Source organism: Podarcis filfolensis (genome assembly GCF_964270895.1).
Source record: "Podarcis filfolensis genome assembly, chromosome: 4".
In the NCBI taxonomy this organism is placed as follows: domain Eukaryota; kingdom Metazoa; phylum Chordata; class Lepidosauria; order Squamata; family Lacertidae; genus Podarcis; species Podarcis filfolensis.
Window position 1 is genome coordinate 51,911,135 of NC_139607.1, and position 23,295 is coordinate 51,934,429.

The following is a 23,295-nucleotide window of genomic DNA, read 5'->3' on the forward strand; positions in this document are numbered from 1 at the left end:
CTAAGCATCCCTGAATACAAGTATCATCCTTACCATACAGAGCTTGAGATAAACACAGCAATGGGCCCTATATCTTCCTTTGAAGATGGGTGTTTGAAAGTAGCACCAAAGGGACCCCTAGATGAGCAAATTCTGGTTACTCCCTATGCTAATTAAAAATAGGTTACTCCCTATGCTAATTAAAAAAGATAATTTATCTCTGTGATCTTTTCGAGTTTGTGCTGGAACAAAAACAGACTTTGTTTAATCAGGAATGAAATACCTTATTACTTTCATCCATTTTTATCTTTGGGTACCTTTTAATACCATGCTTCCTGCTCAGAGTTTAAGAATTACCTATGCCTCTGTTTAATTAAACTGGGAAAGAGTATTCAAGGGAAAACACCCCAGGTATAAACTGGGGGGCGGGGAGAGGGGTTAATGATATGAACTAGGCACTTGAAGGTTGTGGTGTTGTCATGTCCCTGGTGATGCTTGTTACATCATAAGATTCTTTTTACTTTTATCAACATTTTATTCCCATTTTAGAGACAGAAGCTTTTGTTTTGTGAAATTAATGTAAGGCAGTAGGGCAAGATCTTAATTAGAAACCAGTTTCAATGTTCTTCATCCAGATTTTGGCACAATTTATGACTTAGTTGTGATAAGGAAAGCTGAAATATTTAAGGATGAAAGTGAAGGAAAAGAAACAAAGGTGAGTATCTTGCTAGAAGTCATAAATTAATGAAGGACTAATTATTAATGAGAAGTGAAATTGCTCAGGGGTACCAGAGAGAACCAGAATGTGGTTTGAGATCCGAAATGAAAGGAGCGTTTCTATTAGGGAAACACAAAGAAAAGAGAGACTTTGGGAAGGGGGGCACTCTCTAAATGTTTTCTTACATCTTTTAGCTTACACTGGTTTCCCTCCCTCTCCCAACAGCACCTTCCATGAGGGTGTGCTGACTTGGTGTTATGGGGAGAGGGAGAACAGGTCTGTGATTTCTGCATTTCCTTGGGCAAGCTTGTCTGTTTGCTAAGAGGCCTTAGAGAGGCTAGATTTTTCTTATGGTTGATGGGAAGTTTTGCTTCTGCACATGAAGCTGAAGCGTTCCTTCCTCTCCCACACTAGAATGTTCAGTTCACATTGAGTTCATGCAACATCGTACCCTGACCTGTTCTTAATGCATGGTTGACCACATCTACGGAATGCGATAGTTGTGTTCTTTTAAGTCTTGCTATATCAATCACTAGTAATAGTTTAATAAGGAGGTTTTCATGCCTGTCTAGTTCTGTGTTCCCTTTCCCAACCTTTAATCTACTGGTGATTAATGCCTATATGCAACCCTTGCATTGTATTTGTGTTAACCAATCAGGAACAAGCACATATGTGGCAATGCTGTAATATTCAATAAAAGGGACTCCCCGAGACATGCTCGAGAGATGCCTCCCATATGATACTTGTCATTCGTCTGTCGTTTATTTCAACCCAACATATGGTGTTTACTATTTCATTATGTTTTTGATTGTCCCTATTTTTGCTCAGGAATCTTCCAATGGAAAACTGCAAAACTCACTTACAGCAAGTCTGGTAGGTATGGACCTTTGATTTATCATCCCCCAAAGCCCCCAGTTCTGCCTCACAGGAACAGAACCGTTTTGAAACCATGGGCCAGATGGTTCTGCCTCTTTGGTAAAATTTGGCAGGTGGATGGGGCTGCCCATCTGCCAGTCAGCTGACATCATGTGACTTAGTGCTTTGAAGTCCCTAATTTGTACATCACAGGTAGCAAGATCCTGCTAAAACAAAGGTTTTCCCCTTATGTCTTAGTACCTGCTTCAACGCAAGCCCCTGCTGATGCAGTCAATTTATACGGATTGAATTTAGAACCCGTTTTTCACAACAAGCTAGTGGTTTGGGACTATTAAGCATATATCTTCCATTAAGTAGTCAAGTTTGGTGCATGACATGGGGGAGCAGGGAGAAATCAAGATCTACATGCATGAACTGAAAACATGCTATGGAGTACCTGCAGGTCTTTCTGATCCTTCTTGTTTTCCTGGTTTGGAGTTCTAGTCACAAAATCATTCAGAGTGCTGCAGAAGAATAAGCCCAAGTTAGTGTACCATTACACTACTAGTGTACATTATGAGTGTGCTACAATTGTAGTGTGCAAAAACAACTGCTGCTGCCATACCTGAGAAGCAAGAAATAACCAGGTGGTGCCAAATTTAGCTGCACAGATTCCTTCAACACTCCTAACAACGACTGGAAGTTCTCCTGCAAGGCTATGACAGGAAGTCTGAGGAAAAACAAAGCCATCAGTTCCAGTGCTGAAAAATATTGAAACCATGCACACTGCAAGTATCAGATAGGGGCTTACAGGAAAGGCTATTTTGTTCAGTTTCATGTTGAATATTAACCATTAATCATATTCTTGCTGTCAGACAATTTATGCAATTCGTTGAGGTAGCAGTGAATACACAAGTGCTCTAGCTTACTTCAGAGTCTTCACGATGATGTGATTTAACAAGAATCCCCTCCCCTAATGAGTCAGAAGCTAAGGACTTAAGCTGTGGATTTAAGGCTGTGTGGAGATAAACTTTCGAACCAAAGCAATGTTTCAAGATGAAGCTGGAAAGCTAAGAGTTTTGGAATGACGCAGTTAAAAATGCCGTCGCCATTTTGGGAGGCATTGTTGGAGCTCTTGGGTCTGGGAGGAGAAAGAGAGAAACAGAGTTGTTTACATATCGTGGATCAACTTCTCGGTGGGACTTAAGAGCGACAAATGCCAAATTTATGATGGAAAGAGCGATGTTATCTACGAAGGAGATATATGGAAACCATCTGGACTTAGTGGAGGAACGGGAAATCCACACAGGATTATTATTTTGCTTATCGGCTTAAGGAGACTAACAGAAGAGATTGTAAAGGAAAAATAGAAATTATATGAACAAGATATGATGTGGAAACACCAAGATAAGACTGGATAGAATTATGAATTTTGTTTGGACTGATTGGGACTGATTTGGACATTAACGCAGTAATAAGAAGATGGTCTGAATCCCCCTTTGGATCTTGAAGTATGGGTTCCCCCAACAAAATTTAAAAATTTGGCTTTGTAATTTGGAATTTATGTGATGTGATTTAATTTGATGTGATTGGCCAGTTAATAAAAATTATTAAAAAAAAAACCAGAGTCTTCACGATGAAGTGAGAAATAAAAGAATCCCTAAGCGAATACATTTCTGGGACATTTACAATGGCAAAAGTAACACTGCCTTCAACTATACACTATGTTGGGTACCCTATTAAAAACCCAGTTTCAAAATGGATAAAATCTGAACCATCAAGAATAAAAGTATGATTTAGGGAGGATTTTTTTTTAAAAATTGTTTCATTGGCCCTAAAAAAGAAGTGTGCATGCACACGAAAGCTTATACCCAGAACAAACTTAGTTGGTCTCTAAGGTGCTACCGGACAATTTTTTAATTTAAATGTACATTCAGTGTCTCCGTTTTCAAAACGTTGAGTCCTTCATATAGGTCAGTTACATTCATTTCGATACATTATTGTTAGGGGAAGTTTTTGTGTATCACATGGGCAATATGATTTGACGTTGTGGATGTCTTTGAAAGACAAAGACAACAGGCATATAAAAGTTATGACGCTGGAAGATGAGCCCCTCAGGTCGGAAGGCGTCCAACATGCTACTGGGGAAGAGCGGAGGACAAGTACAAGCAGATCCAGAGCTGATGAAGCGGCTGGGCTAAAGCCGAAAGGACGTTCAGTTGCGGATATGCCTGGAAGCGAAAGGAAAGTCCAATGCTGTAAAGAAAAATATTGCATAGGAACCTGGAATGTAAGAACCATGAACCTGGGTAAGTTGGATGTGGTCAAAAATGAGATGGCAAGAATAAATATTGACATCCTGGGCATCAGTGAACTAAAATGGACGGGAATGGGTGAATTCAGTTCGGATGACCATCATATCTACTACTGTGGGCAAGAAACCCGCAAAAGAAATGGAGTGGCCCTCATAGTCAACAAAAGAGTGGCGAAAACAGTACTGGGATGCAATCTCAAAAATGATAGAATGATCTCGATACGAATCCAAGGCAGACCTTTTAACATAACAGTAATCCAAGTTTATGCACCAACTACTGGTGCTGAAGAAACTGAAATTGACCAATTCTATGAGGACTTACAACACCTTATAGAAGTGACACCAAAGAAGGATGTTCTTCTCATTATAGGGGATTGGAATGCTAAAGTAGGGAATCAAGAGATAAAAGGAACAACTGGCAAGTTTGGCCTTGGAGAGCAAAATGAAGCAGGGCAAAGGCTAATAGAGTTCTGTCAAGAGAACAAGCTGGTCATCACAAACACGCTTTTCCAACAACACAAGAGACGACTCTACACGTGGACATCCCCAGATGGGCAGCATCGAAATCAGATAGATTATATTCTCTGCAGCCAAAGATGGAGAAGCTCAATACAGTCAGCAAAAACAAGACCTGGAGCTGACTGTGGCTCAGATCATCAGCTTCTTATAGCAAAATTCAAGCTTAAACTGAAGAAAGTAGGAAAAACCACTGGGCCGGTAAGATACAATCTAAATCAAATCCCTTATGAATACACAGTGGAAGTGAGTAACAGGTTTAAGGATTTAGATTTGCTGGACAGAGTGCCTGAAGAACTATGGATGGAGGCTCGCAACATTATACAGGAGGCAGCAACGAAAACCATCCCAATGAAAAGGAAATGCAAGAAAGCAAAGTGGCTGTCCAATGAGGCCTTACAAATAGCGGGGGAGAGAAGGCAAGCAAAATGCGAGGGAGATAGAGAAAGATACAGGAAATTGAATGCAGATTTCCAAAAAATAGCAAGGAGAGACAAGAAGGCCTACTTAAACGAGCAATGCAAAGAAATAGAGCAAAACAACAGAATGGGAAGAACCAGAGATCTGTTCAAGAAAATTGGAGATATGAAAGGAACATTTCGTTCAAAGATTGCCATAATAAAGGACAAAAGTGGTAAGGACCTAACAGAAGCAGAAGACATCAAGAAGAGGTGGCAAGAATACACAGAGGAATTATACCAGAAAGATATGGATGTATCGTACACCCCAGGTAGTGGGGTTGCTGAGCTTGAGCCAGACATCCTGGAGAGTGAAGTCAAATGGGCCTTAGAAAGCACTGCAAATAACAAGGCCAGTGGAAGTGATGGTATTCCAGCTGAACTATTTAAAATTTTAAAAGATGATGCTGTTAAGGTGCTACACTCAATATGCCAGCAAGTTTGGAAAACTCAGCAGTGGCCAGAGGATTGGAGAAGATCAGTCTACATCCCAATCCCAAAGAAGGGCAGTGCTAAAGAATGCTCCAACTACCGCACAATTGCACTCATTTCACACGCTAGCAAGGTTATGCTTAAAATTCTACAAGGAAGGCTCAAGCAGTATGTGGACCGAGAACTCCCAGAAGTGCAAGCTGGATTTAGAAGAGGCAGAGGAACCAGAGACCAAATTGCAAACATGTGCTGGATTATGGAGAAAGCTAGAGAGTTCCAGAAAGACATCTACTTCTGCTTCATTGACTATGCAAAAGCCTTTGACTGTGTCGACCACAGCAAACTATGGCAAGTTCTTAAAGAAATGGGAGTGCCTGATCACCTCATCTGTCTCCTGAGAAATCTCTATGTGGGACAAGAAGCTACAGTTAGAACTGGATATGGAACAACTGATTGGTTCAAAATTGGGAAAGGAGTACGACAAGGCTGTATATTGTCTCCCTGGTTATTTAACTTATATGCAGAATTCATCATGCGAAAGGCTGGGCTGGATGAATCCCTAGCCGGAATTAAGATTGCTGGAAGAAATATCAACAACCTCAGATATGCAGATGACACAACCTTGATGGCAGAAAGTGAGGAGGAATTAAAGAACCTTTTATTGAGGGTGAAAGAGGAGAGCGCAAAATATGGTCTGAAGCTCAACATCAAAAAAACGAAGATCATGGCCACTGGTCCCATCACCTCCTGGCAAATAGAAGGGGAAGAAATGGAGGCAGTGAGAGATTTTACTTTCTTGGGCTCCATGATCACTGCAGATGGTGACAGCAGCCACGAAATTAAGAGACGCCTGCTTCTTGGGAGGAAAGCAATGACCAACCTAGACAGCATCTTAAAAAGTAGAGACATCACCTTGCCAACAAAGGTCCGTATAGTTAAAGCTATGGTTTTCCCAGTAGTGATTTATGGAAGTGAGAGCTGGACCATAAAGAAGGCTGATCGCCGAAGAATTGATGCTTTTGAATTATGGTGCTGGAGGAGACTCTTGAGAGTCCCATGGACTGCAAGAAGATCAAACCTCTCCATTCTGAAGGAAATCAGCCCTGAGTGCTCACTGGAAGGACAGATCGTGAAGCTGAGGCTCCAATACTTTGGCCACCTCATGAGAAGAGAAGACTCCCTGGAAAAGACCCTGATGTTGGGAAAGATGGAGGGCACAAGGAGAAGGGGACGACAGAGGACGAGATGGTTGGATAGTGTCTTCGAAGCTACAAACATGAGTCTGAACAAACTGCGGGAGGCAGTGGAAGACAGAAGTGCCTGGCGTGCTCTGGTCCATGGGGTCACGAAGAGTCGGACACGACTAAACGACTAAACAACAACATGTCTCTGAACAGCTTTGAGATAGAGACTATTTTGGAAGAGGACCAGGTTTTAGGAATAGGGGCCCCTTTATGATGTCATTAAACAGGCTGGTCATGTGGGGCATCAGGGTTTCTTTGAATTTCTTGTTGAATTCTGCTGTAAAGCCATCTGGGCAAGCGGCTTTGTGTTGTTTTAGGTCTTTGAAGACACTCTCTATTTCCTCTGGGGTAATAAAGCTGTCCATGTATTCTTGTTCCTCTGCTGTTAATAAGGTTGCCACGGGCAATCCTGCCAGGAAATTTTTAATTCCCTGTTTGGGCAGGTTCTGTGAGATTAATATATTTGAGTACAATTCAACAAATTCTGAGATTACTTCTTTAGAGGAGAATGTTACATTGCCATCCTTCTGGGCGAGGCAATGTATTTTTGTTTTGAGTGATTTTTTCCTGCATCTGTTTGCTAGTAGCCTGGGGCTTATCCCTTCAAATCTGTAAAAACATTGTTTTGGGAACAGGATGCTGATCATTGTCCTATTAATTTCTAATGAGTCAATCTCCCTTCTTTTATGTTCTATTAGTTTAAGGAGTTTAAGGAGTTTTCAGGGTTCCTTAAATTTTTGAGCACAGGGGGTCATTCTTTTACAGTTTTATTGTTGGAAGGTTGACACTGCCTTGCTGTCAAAACTGGGAACTTTGTACCTCAGGAGAAATTAATCTTTTATTTTACTTTATTAAGAGAGAGGGCTGGATGGCCTAAGTTTTGAAATGTCCCAAATGTTTTAATAAATCCCACCATATGGGACACTACAGAATTACTATTTTTCTTTTAAAGAGTGTATTTTCCCTGTTTAGAGGTAGACACCGTTAGTTTGGGCAATTAGGATGACAAAGGGAGGGGAAAGATTTACAACCTCTCTCTCAGCCAGGTACCAAATGGTGTCAAGATTCCTCTTCTTGGCCTCAACAATATTTATGACCCAGTTATGATAATGAAGCTGAGGCAGCTCAGGTTACAATGAAGATGAAAAGAATAGACAATCCAAAAGCTGGAGCCTGTCATCATAAATTAAGTATTCATTTAAATGAATAGTATATTCTTCAGAGGTGAAACAAGACAGAAAGAACCAATGACCTCCGTGTTGGAAATAATCTGAAATGAAAGCAGTCTTTACAATGAAAACAAAGATGTGCTACTCCTTATCTTTCTATCCTGATCTTGTGTCCTTTTCACAATCCTTCAACCTACGTGGTGTTTTTCCTCCTCTCACCAAAGAGCCTCTCTCCTAAATGCTACAGCTTGCAGGTTTGGAGCTCCCTTCTCATTCTATTTTGGATTTTTGGATGACTTTTGACCAGGAGCCTTCAACTGAAAACCACAGCAAATCTTGTAGAGGTGCACACTTTGACTAGCTTGTTAATTAGATAGTTAATCATTCTTACTGTTTTTGCAACGCATTTGCTACCTCTCTGGTAAAATGAATTAAGTTGCTACCATGCCTCACAATATCTTACTGCAGCAATAGGGCACTTGGGAGCTATTTGTATTAACTCTTTTGCAGCTCATGCTATTTGAACAAAGTAGTTCTATAGTTCTCAGCATCAGGACCAAAAAAAATCACTGTAAGCATGCTGTGCAATTAAAAAAAAGGAAATAATAGAAATCAAATGCATTAATGTTTGTAGTTAAAGGTAAAGGGACCCCTGACTATTAGGTCTAGTTGCGGATGACTCTGGGGTTGCGGCGCTCATCTCGCTTTACTGGCTGAGGGAGCCGGTGTCCAGCTTCTGGGTCATGTGGCCAGCATGACTAAGCCGCTTCTGGCAAACCAGAGCAGCGCACGGAAACACCGTTTACCTTCCCACCTGAGTGGTACCTATTTATCTACTTGCACTTTGACATGCTTTCAAACTGCTAGGTTGGCAGGAGATGGGACCAAGCAACAGGAGCTCACCCCGTCATGGAGATTTGAACCGCCGACCTTCTGATCGGCAAGCCCAAGGCTCAGTGGTTTAGACCACAGCACCACCCACGTCCCACCTAATGTTTGTAGTTGCTGGATTCAAAAAGAAGTAGAAATGTATAACAGCCTAGAAGCTCATTTACCTTTGTATGAAAGCATAGCAGAACTGGAGCACTGGGATATCCACTAGAGAAGATTTCTGGAAATAAATAAAAAACCCTATTACCCAATTCCAAAGAAAACACAATAACGCAAACTGAAACATATTACAGGCAAAATAATCTACAAATTATTTCAGTGATGACTTGCTTCTAAGTAAACTTGTTTAAGTAGTGGTTTTGTAGCAATAAAACTGTAATTTCAAATTTCCTACAAGTTGTTTACAAAAACCAGGGACACCTGCAGTTCCTTGAAAGACACTTGGTGTTTGAATAGAGATCCCAAATTAGCCATGCTATCCCAGATATATACCCTCTTGTTTACTGTCTTGGATAACCCTCAAGTTACTATGTGACTGACCAAATCTGAATGCTAATCAATTCTGTATGCTGCTCACAATCCTTTAAATAGTGATGAGGCAAAACCCAAGAGCTCCTGGTCCATTCCCACCTTTTAGCTCATTTTATCCTCTCACTAACTTCTTCATTAAAGAACTAATCAACTTAAGGAATTTATCAGGTTAAGATATCTCTCAGAACTACAGCCTTTTCTTTCCATGGAGTGTGGGGACAAAAACCATGAATAATCCATTTTTTAACCTTGATATAGTAGGCTGATGAGCAATTGAAACTTCCTAACTTGTGAGTAACAGAGATTATAGACAGAGTAAAAACGACACCTACCTCTTCACCTTTGATTTGGGATGGTTTCTTTACAACTTCTTTTACAAGCTGCAATATAGTGTCTGTCTTCAGAGTATTTAGGGCACAAACTAGATCAACAAGTATAAGCTGAGATGTACTAGCTGCGGGAGGAATCTGAAACAAAAACATACATAAAGGACCACCCCTTGTATATTGATTTGTAACATGCCTTTTCAGAAATATCTGGTTCTATTCTACAAGCATGGACAGGAGCTGAAACTGTGGTGTTCAGACACAGGAAAAACAAGAAACCAGGCATACAGCGTGCGTGGGGGGGGGGGGTGTCCGGCAAATGCTTTGAAGTAGTCTTTGCCAACCTGGTACCCTCTAGATGTTTTGAAGTTTTCCCTTATCATTGGGCAGGGGAATGAACTATTTATCACACCACATTTGTGATTTCTTCTCCTCCTTTACCTTTGTTTTGTTTTGATGCCTGTGAGATTTTTTGCTGCTCCACACTGCTGCTACTGCAGCTACAAGTTGCACCCCAAGCTGCCCAGTGAGGGGATTCAAGAAGTCAAGGATTTTATTCTTCAACGTCTATAAAAAAGAAAACAAACACTTCTTCTAGAATGGGTTTGGATGGAATTTGTTTCCCTACAGACAGGTGCCCTGATACAATGTCATAAGCAGCTCACTATTTTTAAATCACACTTTTTGTTCTCATCCTAGGGAAAAAAAGACTCTAAATTCCCATTGTGCATGTATTTCTCATTATAAGCAAGAATTTATCATGCAGCAGTTTTTCCATGTGGCACCTGGAAGTTGCTTCTGAAAATGAACATTACAGTCGCTGTTGAGAAAACACAGTCAATAACTGTGTTGCGTGCATGCAAAATGTGCTTTATACCAAGGCGATTTCCTGAAGGCTTGTTTACTTAGGGAGGAATCCTAACTCCCAGCAAGGGAGGTGTGGGGATAAGCACAGTGGGAGAGCTATCACTGTCAAAAAGGCTATCAGTGACTACCAGTTGCTGGGAAGCACAAGTAAGAGTGCTGTTGCATTTGGATGCTGCTTACTGGCTTTCCCTAGGCACTTGGCTGGTGACTGCAAGAACAAGATGCTGAACTTGATGGGCTTTTGGTGTGATCCAGCAAACCTTTTCTTATGTACAAATCCGAAACTCTGGCATTCGCATTGGCCAGAGCGGATGGGATGTGTGTGTGTGGGTGGGTGGGGTACTAGTTTGAGGCTTACATTAGGCCTGTCTCTGGTTACTGTCCAGTGGATCCATGGCTAGTCCACCCTCCCCCCCCACCTAATTTGGGGGCCTTACACCAGGCATTACTGGTGGCTGCCTTTCAATAGCCTGCGCTGTCACTGGGGCAGCAGGGCCCTACAAGGCAGAGCCCCTGTGATGACAGATCCTACACAGTGCCACATCCTGAGTTGACACCAGCAATGCAGATTAAGGATAAAAGCCTCCTCTGTATTTGGTGTGACTCTCTGCCAAACAGAGATGTATTTAAAGTGGTTGACTACATCTGCAGATCTTCAATGGTGTAGGCGCCTGAACTTTATCTCTATGGCTTGCTGCAGAAGCATTGCCAATCACTTCCAAAAATGCCTATTAACCTGAGCAACTTCCTATCAGAAAAATGTGGACAAGGTTTTCCCAACTGTGGTGCACCTGCCCACAGATCACCCAGGCTTAATAAAGCTTACTTTGGTTGCCTTAAAGTAAACCGAAGAAGAGCCTTTTGTTCCAAGGAAGTCAGCTGGTCTTTTTTGAGAATCTTCCTTTTTTATGACACCCCAAAGGAGAGACATGGTGTTAATGATACGAGGAAACTCTTCCAAAATGGCATTCCTGGCATTTCTTAGGTTTATAGGGTCAACATTCCACGGTGACTGGGAATACAAAAATAAATAAATAACCCATTAAATCCAAATATGACCAACACTGGAGATCACCCACACTATAGATATGCAGGAAAGAAACAACACATTCAAAACCCTAAACAATATAATATATAAAAAATAAGCAAGGGTGTTCTTTGCAATAATGACATTATAAATCAGACCCTGTTTTACCACATTGTAAAATTCATTCCAAATTTTTTGCTTAGCCTTGTTTATGCATATATAGGGCTACAAACAATTGCACTACATACCACCACTTCCTATAATTTGCAAAAAAAGGGTCCCAAATCAGAATTTGTTTCAGCAGTATTACTACCTTGATAATGGATAGCTATCTTGGCTTTGCAATCAGATTTAAAAATAAAGTGGAAAATGAAATGTGTTGGCAGGATAGATTTTCAATATCACCTCTAATAAATCGGGTGCAGATTCACTTGATATTTTAAAGAAAATCCTATCTGGGATTTCAATTTTTTTAAAAAAATGTCTGGCCACATTTCACATCTCATAGTATATTGAGGCATAGACTATATAAACATACTTTAAACTAAAATACCCGCTGTTCCCCCGGCTGCATTTTAAATCACAAACTCAAAGTAGTTATCTTTGAAATCATGAAATTGATACGGAAGAACATTTTCACAGTCACATAAGGAAATTTCTAACTGTGGCTTATCTTGATTTCACTATTCCATCTTTTCCTAATATGAGGCTGTCATGGTTTCGATCCAGTAACACCCTTAAAGTTCAACATACCGTATTTTTCGCCCTATAGGACGCACTTTTTCCCCTCCAAAAATGAAGGGGAAATCTGGGTGCGTCCTATGGGGCGAATGCAGGCTTTCGCTGAAGCTTGGAGAGCGAGAGGGGTCAGTGCGCACCGACCCCTCTCACTCTCCAGGCTTCAGGAAGACATCCGCAGCCTAGGCAGCCCTACGGGAGGTCCTGCAGGGATGTCTAGGCTGCGGATAGCAGCCTGCTTGTCAGAGCGTCGGGCGCTCTGCTTTCAGGGCGCCCAGCGCTTCAGGAACACATCCGCAGCCTAGGCAGCCCTGCGGGAGGTCCCGCAAGGATGTCTAGGCTGCGGATAGCAGCCTGCTTCCCAGAGCGTCGGGCGCCCTGAAAACAGAGCGCCCGGCGCTTCGGGAACACATCCGCAGCGTGGGGAGCCCTGCAGGAGTTCCCCGCAGGGCTCCCCACGCTGCGGATAGCAGCCTGCCGCCCGGCGGGCGGGGCGCCCTGAAGCAGAGCGCCCCGTGCGCCGGACAGACATCCGCAGCGTGGGGAGCCCTGCAGGAGTTCCCCGCAGGGCTCCCCACGCTGCGGATAGCAGCCTGCCGCCCGGCGGGCGGGGCGCCCTGAAGCAGAGTGCCCCGTGCGCCGGACAGACATCCGCAGCGTGGGGAGCCCTGCAAGAGTTCCCCGCAGGGCTCCCCACGCTGCGGATAGCAGCCTGCCGCCCAGAGGGCGGGGCGCCCTGAATCAGAGCGCCCATCGCGCTGGGCAGACATCGGCCAGCCCCACAAGCTCGGGGGACAGCAGGGAGGCGCAGCACTGCCATCCCGCTGTTCCTGGACCTGGTTCGGTTTCTCTGACCTGCTTTTTTGGGGGGAAATAAAGGAAATTTTTTTTCCCTTTATTTCCCCCCCAAAAAACTAGGTGCATCCTATGGGACGGAGCGTCCTATGGGACGAAAAATACGGTAGTTTGAATGGATATTCTTTAATAACTGGAAACATCACCTGTCAAAAGTATATATTAGACAGCAAAAGAAAGCAAGAAAAACAACAACATCATTACCTTTTTGGTTTGATTTGGATGATCCAAAAGACAAAAATGGCCAATAGTGGTTAGTCCTTCCAAAAGGGTAAGAGGATAATCTGGTGTGATGTTTTCCCTTTTAGAATTCATGCTTTGGGGAGAAAGTTAACAATTCAGTTGGTTGTTTCAGTCTTGTAAAGAAATTAGGGGACAGCCCGCATTCACTTCCATTAAGCTAGAACCTTTCCTTTGCACGCTATGCTTTTAATCCACCCAGCCAGTTATCTGCTGATGCTTTGCTATCTAGGGAGAGTTTGCCCACTGGCTAACTCGTAAAAGCAAAGAGAGAGCTGTGTGTAGATTATCTGTCCTGGATGGGAGGGGACAACAACAGTGGTTTTTGGGTGGGGGGAATACCAGACAAACTTTGCAAGATGATGAAAATGGGCAGGAAAACGCCTGTTCTGATTGAGACCCCACAAGAATTGAGTGGGACATTTCCCCTACTGGTGGAACTGAGAAGCTGAAACAAGTCTTGCCTGCATAGCTCAGTGCATAGATCAGCTGCCCAGTTCAACCCCAGACACCTCCAATTAAAAGGGTCAGATAGCTGGGGCTGGGAAAGGTCTCTTACCAGAGACCTTAGAGCTGCTGCAAGCCAGAGTAGATAATACTGGGCTAGAAAGTCAGGAGTCAGACCTGATATAAATGCAGTTTCTTATGTTCCTATATCCTTCCCCTCCCCAAGAATCCAAACAAATAATTTAAGGAAACTTACAAACAGAAAATGAGCCATACTGACCAACAGCTAAATTAGCTAAACATGAAAAAGCCAGATTTTATTAACAACATTCTCTTACCTTACAGATGACTTTGGTGACACTTTCAGAGTTTCATATTCATACTGTTTGACAAGTTCGTCCAGGTTCTTGCATATCTGTACAATAAACGGTGCCACTGTCCAACCTAAAGATCTCCCAAAGAATGGCAAGGAATATGCAACCAAACCCACCCAAGCTGGATGCATGCCATAGCCATACTCGGGCTGCAAGCCTCGGACTACGGCAGACACAAATAATCCCTGCGAGGTTATAGGGTGTGGATGCACATACTGCATTGCACTAATGGCCTCCTGGAAGTTAAGTGACTTTTGCCATTCCTTAGATAGGCCTGGTTGATTTTCCACCTCCTCCTGAGTCTGTCCAAGGTGATGCTCCAAGACTATCAACACTTGCAGAAGTTTAAGCAGCTCAATCTGCAACGGGTGCTCGCTCCAAATCTGATCAGGACCAAAGTTGATCAGGCTTTCCTCGAGGATGCACTCTTCACTTAACCCATTGGTCTTATTGGCCATTGTATGTCCATAGCACTTCTGACTTACATACATAGAAGCGGATAGAGAAAGGAGGACAAATTCTTGAACTTTGCATCTGCCAAGCAAGTTGCGTATAAATTCTGTGTTCCTGCTCTCTGATGATTTGGCCATTGTAGCCAGCTGTGTCATCATTCTTATCAAGACTTCGACACTTTTGACCTGGACATCCCTATTGCCAAGCACATCTTTGTGAGTCACTTTTAAGTAACAAGGGTAGTAAGAGCGCAGGAAACTCAGACACAGGTATGTCAGCAACTCTATTAACAGTGAATGGGGACACACGGTTGGTGACTGAGTCTGAAGCTTTCCGTAGAAGCTCTGTCCCACCAGAGCTTCCTGGTGGCGGGCTAGAAGATTGTAGATGAGATTCAGATGAGCTGTGGAGCTAGTATCCATGCTAGTGCTGGCTACAGCTTCAATAAACTCCCTAGGGTTTGTTTTGAGTACTGCCTCAAGTACAGAAAAAGCATATAGGACCCTTTTGGAATCATACGGCTGCAGGTACAAAAGAATGTGCTTAAACAGAGCCTCGGCCATTTCCTGTTTTTCCTTCTGCTGTTTTAGCAACCTAGCGGTGGTAAGAGCTTGAAGCTCCAAATCCACCTCGTCATCGCTTGAGAGAGACTCTGATGCTTGAGTTTTCTCAGAATCTGCGCGTACCAGGTTGAGCATGGTGCTGGATTTGGAACTTTCAGGAGGATAAACATTAGAAGAACCAACGAGCTTCATGCTTTCTTTGTCGTCTGTTGAGCCACTGTAGTTCTCGTCATTGCTTATATCCTGCTGGTCCAGAGAAGGAGAAAAGGATGATGTATTATCACTATCCGTAGGTCCAGTGCTGGTATCAGCAGACTCTGTGTGTTCACTATTATCCTCCTCATCTACGTCTTGTGAAGCTTCTGCACACCGATAACGATCACTTACAGCCAGTTCATTTTTAAGCAGGCATTTTTCTGGGTCTTTTTCAACTTCAGCCCAAATGGCTTCCCTGTCCACAGTTGTAAACTGGCTCAGTGGCAAACTTTCTTCAGAGCTGCTTTCAGAACGCCCCAAGGACTTCTGGAAAGGGACTTTTTTCTTTTTGTACCAGAAACGCATGTCTTCTGAAAGAAAGCAAAATTACCTTTCTAAAAAAGTGACCACCCATTCAGTAGTGAAGGTGCAGCCTTCAGACAGCAGCAGCTTTCTCGTCCCAGTATCTGAACACAACGGGTGACCCTCTTCCTTTGCAACTGTGCCATGTGTTCACAATAGACTGTTGTTAAGGGACCTATGTTCTGAAGCAATGTCTACCTGCTGTATAGTTTTAGGTGTCTGGTTTTATTCTTCTTTTGGCCTGAAACTGTTGATACTCCAAACCTATTTTATAATGATATTTTATCATTTATTTGCAAGCCACCCAGAGTCCAATGTTCTTGGGCAGCCATTTATAAATACAGCAAATAAAAATTAACACGTATTGGCTAGTATTTGTAGATTATGATCTTTAACAAACTGGACTTCTTACATTGGAAATGATGGCATCCTTTGTATCTTTGTGATGCTCATATGCACATCAAGTCATGAGAGACAAGCCATGCTCACATACTGATCCTCTGGTTTGTCCTTTCCTATCTTAAAACAACAAATCTTTAAATTGTTCTCTAGAACAATAACTAAGCTGGACAACACCTATCATAAAAGCTACAAATTACTAATTGTACCCAATTAGCCAGGAAATATTGTTTTCAGAAAGACAGCAAAGCTGAAATAAATTCTCTAAATGACAACTCTTAGTATGCTCAGACACACACCAAATATTTTGCTATGTCCAAAAGTTATAATATTGTTTAGACTATGATCAGACATACTAATGCTGGGATTTAAATGTTGCGATTTATTGCATTTCTTTAATGTAGCCAGATATCCTTGGGGATTTATAGCCTCTCTTTTAAAATAGTTTATTTCTCTCTAGTAATTGGGTCAGATAACAATTAATTATATTAATGTATAGTAAACCTTAGAGGGACGCGGGTGACGCTCCCGTCTTTCGGTCCCAGCTCCTGCCCACCTAGCAGTTCGAAAGCACCCTTAAGTGCAAGTAGATAAATAGGTACCGCTTTATAGCGGGAAGGTAAACGGCGTTTCCGTGTGCTGCGCTGGTGCTGGCTCGCCAGAGCAGCTTCGTCACGCTGGCCACGTGACCCGGAAGTGTCTCCGGACAGCGCTGGCCCCCGGCCTCTTAAGTGAGATGGGCGCGCAACCCTAGAGTCTGTCAAGACTGGCCTGTACGGGCAGGGGTACCATTACCTTTATAGTAAACCTTAAGTCTTCACAGGAAATTTGGATATAAATATTGCCATTGCTTGGCTATTCCTTTGTGCTCTCCTTCTGAGAGGATCACTGTTTACATCCAGGTAACTAAAAATTTAACCTCAACCCTTTTTATCAATGCCTTGGATTCTGCACTATCTTGTTTATGTATGACCTTCATATGCTTGTCTACTATGTTACTGATTAATATTGTTTATTTCTTCTTTTGAAATGCCAAACAATTTTTATTAGTAAAAAAAAAATAGAATTAAATGTCTGAGACTTGCCCCTAGATACTGAGTTCTGTGTGTTGATATGAAGGGAGGATAACACACACACACACACACACACACACACACACACACACACACACGGCACCTGTTACAGGTAAAAGCCAAGGCGCAACTAAGTCAAGGTGTACTACACAGAAGGCAAATTTAGACTTCAACCCTGTAGAGGCCAACATTTTCTATGCTTGGGGTTTCTGTTTAGACAAAAAGGTGACATGCCTAACAAATATTTCCCCCCTTCCTTCTTCCATACTACTACAGGCTGGATCAGCCCATGAAAAGGACTAGGAATGGTTTTAGGAAATACAAAAGAAATATACTGCCCACAACATGTAATTTATGGAATTCATGGCCAAAAAAATGTAGTGATAGCTACCACATTGAAAAGGGAATTGGAAGCATTCATGGAAGGCCAAGTCTTATCACTTCCTGCTAGCCTTAATGGCTAAAGAAACCTCCAGGATTAAATATAGCATTGCCGTGTGTGTGTGAGGGGGAGGGGGATGTGTTTTCATGTATGGTTTGAAGGCTCTCCAGGAGCATCTGTTGGGAGACCAAATGCTGGACTAGGTGGACCTTTCACCTGAAGGAGAAGGAATCTTCTTAAGTGAAATCTTACCTGCTGAATTTTTCTGCTTGACACAGTGAATAGAGGTACGCTGTGTCCTGGGATGAAGCAGAAGCAGAAGGATGGGTTCCAGAATTCGTGCAACATCATTAAGTGACAGCGCTCGTATCAACCAACCCTGTGCGGCAGCACCAATAGCTCCATCCGAATTATTAAGACTGTCCAACACAACGAACAGAGACCTGGATGGAGAAATTACAGTAATATTTGTTCAAGGTGACAAGGCTAGAATTATGTTAAAATGTTGAGTTGGAAGACTAGTTTACAAAAAGGGACACACACATTTTAAAAATAGCTTTTCCAGCAATAGTAACATTCTCTGCCTTCTTCAATTTGTTTGTTAAGGACCAGCAGTAGAAAATGAAACCTTTATGGTGGTGTTGTGAACATAAGAATCTTTGAATTGGAGAAACAGGTGAATGTTGTTTGTATGTGTATGTGCGTGTACACACACACACTCACACGTATGGATGTTCACATCAGATAGGGAAGAAGCTATGGCTGGCCTGCAATAATGGGTTGAAAGCAAACTTAAGTGTGTAAATGTGGGAGGTTTTTGCACAGTGCTATAGGAAAACAAGCTAAGCACAATGTTAAAGATGCCCATCGAAAAACAACAATATTTTTGGCTTAGGTATATTTTGGGTACATATGAAACTGTAGTATTTCAGTTCAATGACCAAAAGTAAATTTAATTTAAACCTACACCATCAAAATAGACATACAAGTAATAGCAATACCTATCAAAAGAGCGATTGTGGGAGGTGACTCTGCTGCCTTGGATTTCTCTGGTCAAATGCCACATGACAGAGAACCGGAACAGTGCCTCCAGCCTTGTCCCCTTAGGAGGAAAGAAACCCAAAGCAAAATCAGAACAAAAAGAATGTTTATGAGCTAGTTTGATATATTCAACTACATAGATTTAAAATTGCAGCCTTGCAGCCTACATAAATTAGTGATAATTATGGAAAGACAAGAATACGCTGATGAATGTGCACTTGCCCCTCAATACAAGAAAAAATGTTTGAGATCTCTTTGAAAATGGCAGTAGTCAGAATGTAATGAATCATTATATTCTTCTAAAAGCTTAGCTCTATTTCCTTTTAGTTTGAGAAATATGAAGCCTTGATGGAACGATTACAGTGAACATGTGGTTACTCATGCTTCCAAAAATGAAGAAAATCAGTGTATTGTTAGCAAGTAGGCTGGTTAATTAAATCTGCTCTTCATTATCCAGTTAATTACATCTACTCCTCAAAACCCAGAAGAAGGGATAAAATATAAACTGTGGTTTGAGGAAAGGCTTCTCAGTCCTTGCCCTAATGAGCTACCCAAAGTGCTTGCCAACCTAGGTTAGCCTATGCAGTGTAAGAAGGAAGATTTTGACCAATATTTACTCAAGAGGGATAGGAGACTAGTCCAAGAGTGGAGCTGAGACAGCATCTGTCTACTGGGCAGAAGAGCCACATCTAACAGGGCAGCAGCCAAAGAACTGTCTGAAACTGCATGAAGCCAATGGCTGATTCAGTTTAGGACTGCCTACTCTGGTTGGAAGCAACTCTTCAGGAGTTTCCAATTGGTTTGTCAATGCTCCATTACTCAAGACACATTTTGTTTTTCAGACTGGACATGCCATGGATTGAGCCTGTGACCTTCAACATGCAAGGCATATGTTCTACCACACACAACTGATTTTCCTTAATCTTCGCACACCTTTTTATTTATTTTTAAACAGTATCAATCTGGGGTCTAATGGAGCCCTTTAAAAGTCTTAGCAGAAAGGAATGTTAATCGCAGATTTCAAAACAACTCCAGTTTAACATAAAATATATTTCACTGATATTCCAAAAACATAGGGTGGTAGCTAACCAGTGCACCCTATCAAGCAAGGTTTTCTATTCGGGCAAAGGAACTTTCTCCCTGCTATACACATGCTCCCCCAAAATCTGTTCTAGGAGTGACTGTGATGTGCCACCCCTGCCCCACAAAACTAGGGCACTGTGTTAGGCTATACAACCTTTAATAAACCTTACTTTATCATGATCCAGCAATGCATGGCAGATGATGTCTTCACAGATATTAGCAGATGGAGCTAGGCAGTGAAGACGGTAGAACAACTCTACACAAGTGTTGTGATGCTCTCTCGTCTCTTTGTTTAGCTGATTCCAAAGCACTTGAGCAACTCTCTATAGTGAAATAAAAAAAAAATAAAAAACCACACTTTCAGGCAGGTTTAAAGGAATCTGTGTTGCTGAAAATAGTTCATGGTTTTCTATACCACACGCCATCATACAGCACCATGTTTATTAAGGCAATCAAAAGATAATGTGAACACAGAAAACAGTACACCTCAAGTCAAACTAAGCCATTTTATAGGGCAAAAACGGATTTCACAGTAACTATTAATACCCTTAACATACACAGCGCCACCCCACATCCCTATACAGCAGAATAATCTAGGTGATGAATACCACTGGAAAGCACATTTGTTTTAAAGGGCAGTTAAGATATAATAATTTCTTTAAAATGTTACAATTTCATTCTTTCCAAGTTCACTTTGTTGTAGTGGAAAGCAAGTCAGTGCACCCTCATCGCACATAAACTCCCTGCCCCACTGCAGTAGGCAAGGAAGAATTACAGAATTTGGGTGCCCCAACTTGCACAAGCAGAATCATTTTCTGCTAAAGCAAAGCCCCCACAGGATATGTGTGTGCATTAATATAATTCTTGTTTTGTATTTTACTAGTTCTATGCAACTGTGAAGCAAAGTTTAATACAGAATTGTTACTAAGGATTATTTGTAAGTGCTTTTCAAAGTTAACACGGCAAGGAAATGGGCAATGCTTTGTACTTCAGCAGGATGTGTCTATTTACTTTCTTGGCCGGTTGCAATGGTTTGGCCATCAGCACTGGAGAATGGAATGCTGAGCTCCCTTCATCCTGGATAGAGTTTGGTTTCTGTACCTCTAGTGAATATCATCCTATGCTATTTCTGCAAGCTGATGTCTTTTCCCTTCTCTTCCCTTCACTTCCCTTCCCTTCCCCACCCCATAACACCTTTACGGCTGCTCTTCCAGGGTCACAGTTGCCATTTTGTTTAAGAGGCACAAGTGCTAGCTAGAAACAAGTAAACGACATTAAACTACTTGCACATTACAAGCATTCCATTTCCATGGAAACAACAATGCCCAACGCATGATGAAAAGTTTATAATGCAGCTTTGTGTGCATTTTAGTACATTACCTGGTAGAAATCAGTTTTTTCCGAAATAAGTTTGAGAACCCCATGTGCAATAGGAGGCACTGTGACCATCTGCAGCCTTCCAAAGAAGGGGTTCTGCCCAGGAACTTTATACCGCTTTACTCGGTCTTCAATAACCAGTGCCAATGATTGGGATTGGTTAATTACTTCTAGCAGTACAGAGATGGACACATTCTGAATGTGGCAGTCATTGACACAGCAACATATTGTCATCAGGGATTTGAGCCACAGGGGAAAACTGGATTCACAGCCACCTGAGGAGAGCAGACAAATAGTTTCAGCTCCAGTTTTAGTACAATCGTTGTTCGAAAGAGTTTGTCCCCTTGACAAACATTTATCATTTAACATATGCAAGTGCCACAAAATGTTACAATGCATCCTTCACCTATGAGTGCATACGAACATAGGAAGCTGCATTTAGATCAGTGTTGTCTACACTGTCTGACAGCAGCTCTCTAGGGGACATTCCCAGAACTACCCAGAAATGATGGGAATTGATCATGGGGCCTTCTGTTTGCAAAACTGATGCTCTGCCCTTCTCTAATGTAGAAGTGATCCTGCTCAGGATTCTAGCCAGCCCAGCCATTCCTTTCCCCCACAACCACCACTTTCCTTTCTAACCAACAGTCAACATTATTTAGTTATTCAACATGTTTAGTCCTCTTTGGGCTGCTTTGGGTTTGCTTTTTATCCCATTAAAGTTTTTTCTTTTAATATATTTTTGTACTTTCTCCAAACATACTGATACCTCAGAGCCTTAGGCAGTACTCACAATCTAAAGAACATTACTAGGTAAGTACATTACATTGCTAGACACATTACTAAACAAGATGATGGAAGCATCAACCCATTTTTCATCTGAAAGTCATTGGCCAACTGTGCGTGGGAAATGCACAATTAGGAAATGCAAATTAGACAGAGACAGACAAATTAGACAGAGATCTCATCCAGACCTCAACATGCCAAGCCGAAGAAAGCAACCAAGGTATGAATGCACATTTACCTAGCAACAAGTCCAACTATGCTCAGTGGGACTTACTCCTAGGTAAATATGCATTGGAATGCAGTTAAAGCAAATCTGAGATTGTGCCTATTTGATCCTTTAACCTTCAATCCGCTCAACACATACCTGGCTATCCTTTCTTCACTCAGGTCTTTATTTGCTCTTTGCCAACACTCTGAAAGCTACATGTCCTAGGCCTTAACTGGTCCTTGCCCTACACTTACAAATTTAGAGCCCTATCACATTACTATTTTTGCGCAATTCTAATGGAAGATTATTGAATACACAACACTGCCTTATTATGTACTCTTCTGCAAATTATAATGTTCCTCTTACCAGGCACTTGAAAGAGAGACAAATGGAGCTCCTCAGTTTCTTCCTCAGAAAGATAAACAGGAAATGTAGTACAATCCAGTAAGAGGTAGCACATAGCTGCAAAGGCCTCTCTACAGTCTTCTCTCATATCTCCCAGGTCAAGCATAACTTGGTCAATGTCCCATTCTTCTTCCTTTTTCCCCCTTTCACCACCAAGCTCTTCTGAAGGAGATGGAGGATCCAGATCTTTCTGTTTAAAAGATGACCCTCGGACAGTGAATAGGTCAGTTAGCATCTGCTTAAACTGAGGCACAGTTATTTGCTTGGAGTCCCATGAGCTCCTTTTCTTGGAAATATTTCCAGCAGCTTGATAATGGTTTCCTTTTTTCTCCCCTTGTCTTGCATGCACGGTCAGAACACTGCCATTACTGGGATCTTGTAGATGAACGACAAACACGTATTTGCTGGCAAATTTTGCCACCAGCTCCTGGATGCACTGCAAGGTCTTCTGCATGCTTCCACCCTTTTTCCAGACATCATCTTTCTCAGGAGTTACCCTAGGTATTCTCAAGTGCTGAGCGAACTCTGGGGATGAAGTGCTAAGGCCTATACCACTGTCTTCAGACTTGAGTGGAGGAAAAAGAGCGTCATCTTCATTCTGGAGCACTTTGGATTCTGTAGTCAGTTCCTGGTTTTCTTCCCTCATGGGGCTCTGAAATAACCCAAATGTGAACATTGAGGTTTACTCTATACAAAAACCATACATGAATAACATTAAAACATCCTTGGATGTTTTAACTGCATGTTTCAAATGCCTGGTAAAAACTTTTTCTATTCCATCAGGCTTGTGCAAGCAAACAAGAAATATATATTTCCACAACAGCTATCCAATTTCTGATGTAAACCTTTTATATGGTTTTTATTGTATGGCTTTATGTACAGTTGTGAACCACTTTGCTATTTTCTTTATAGGCATATAAATATTTTTATAAGTAAATGAACAGATGTGGGGTTGAACACTGCCTTACATGAAACAAAGACACATA

General features: G+C 41.9%; 1 protein-coding gene across 4 annotated transcripts in view; it reads right to left on the reverse strand.

The window, feature by feature from the left end:
- The window catches only part of DOP1B (DOP1 leucine zipper like protein B), a 73,421-nt gene that overhangs the window by 24,658 nt on the left and 25,468 nt on the right, over nucleotides 1-23,295 (reverse strand). For 3 of the 4 annotated variants that reach the window (XR_014546962.1, XM_083608827.1, XM_083608828.1), the window contains exons 14-26: nucleotides 22,271-22,961; nucleotides 20,914-21,185; nucleotides 19,704-19,856; nucleotides 18,411-18,511; nucleotides 17,662-17,852; nucleotides 13,946-15,563; nucleotides 13,125-13,236; nucleotides 11,127-11,312; nucleotides 9,875-10,000; nucleotides 9,440-9,574; nucleotides 8,741-8,796; nucleotides 2,178-2,282; nucleotides 2,010-2,076 (exon numbers count right to left, since the gene is read on the reverse strand). Coding sequence is in view for 2 of the 4 variants with exons in the window: in XM_083608827.1 (XP_083464953.1) it covers nucleotides 2,010-2,076; nucleotides 2,178-2,282; nucleotides 8,741-8,796; nucleotides 9,440-9,574; nucleotides 9,875-10,000; nucleotides 11,127-11,312; nucleotides 13,125-13,236; nucleotides 13,946-15,563; nucleotides 17,662-17,852; nucleotides 18,411-18,511; nucleotides 19,704-19,856; nucleotides 20,914-21,185; nucleotides 22,271-22,961 (3,813 nt within the window). In the remaining 2 variants the exon portion in view is untranslated. Of the gene's footprint in view, nucleotides 1-580; nucleotides 1,045-1,473; nucleotides 2,077-2,177; nucleotides 2,283-8,740; nucleotides 8,797-9,439; nucleotides 9,575-9,874; nucleotides 10,001-11,126; nucleotides 11,313-13,124; nucleotides 13,237-13,945; nucleotides 15,564-17,661; nucleotides 17,853-18,410; nucleotides 18,512-19,703; nucleotides 19,857-20,913; nucleotides 21,186-22,270; nucleotides 22,962-23,295 lie in introns of those variants that run through there. The other variant, XR_014546963.1, reaches the window with a different exon arrangement.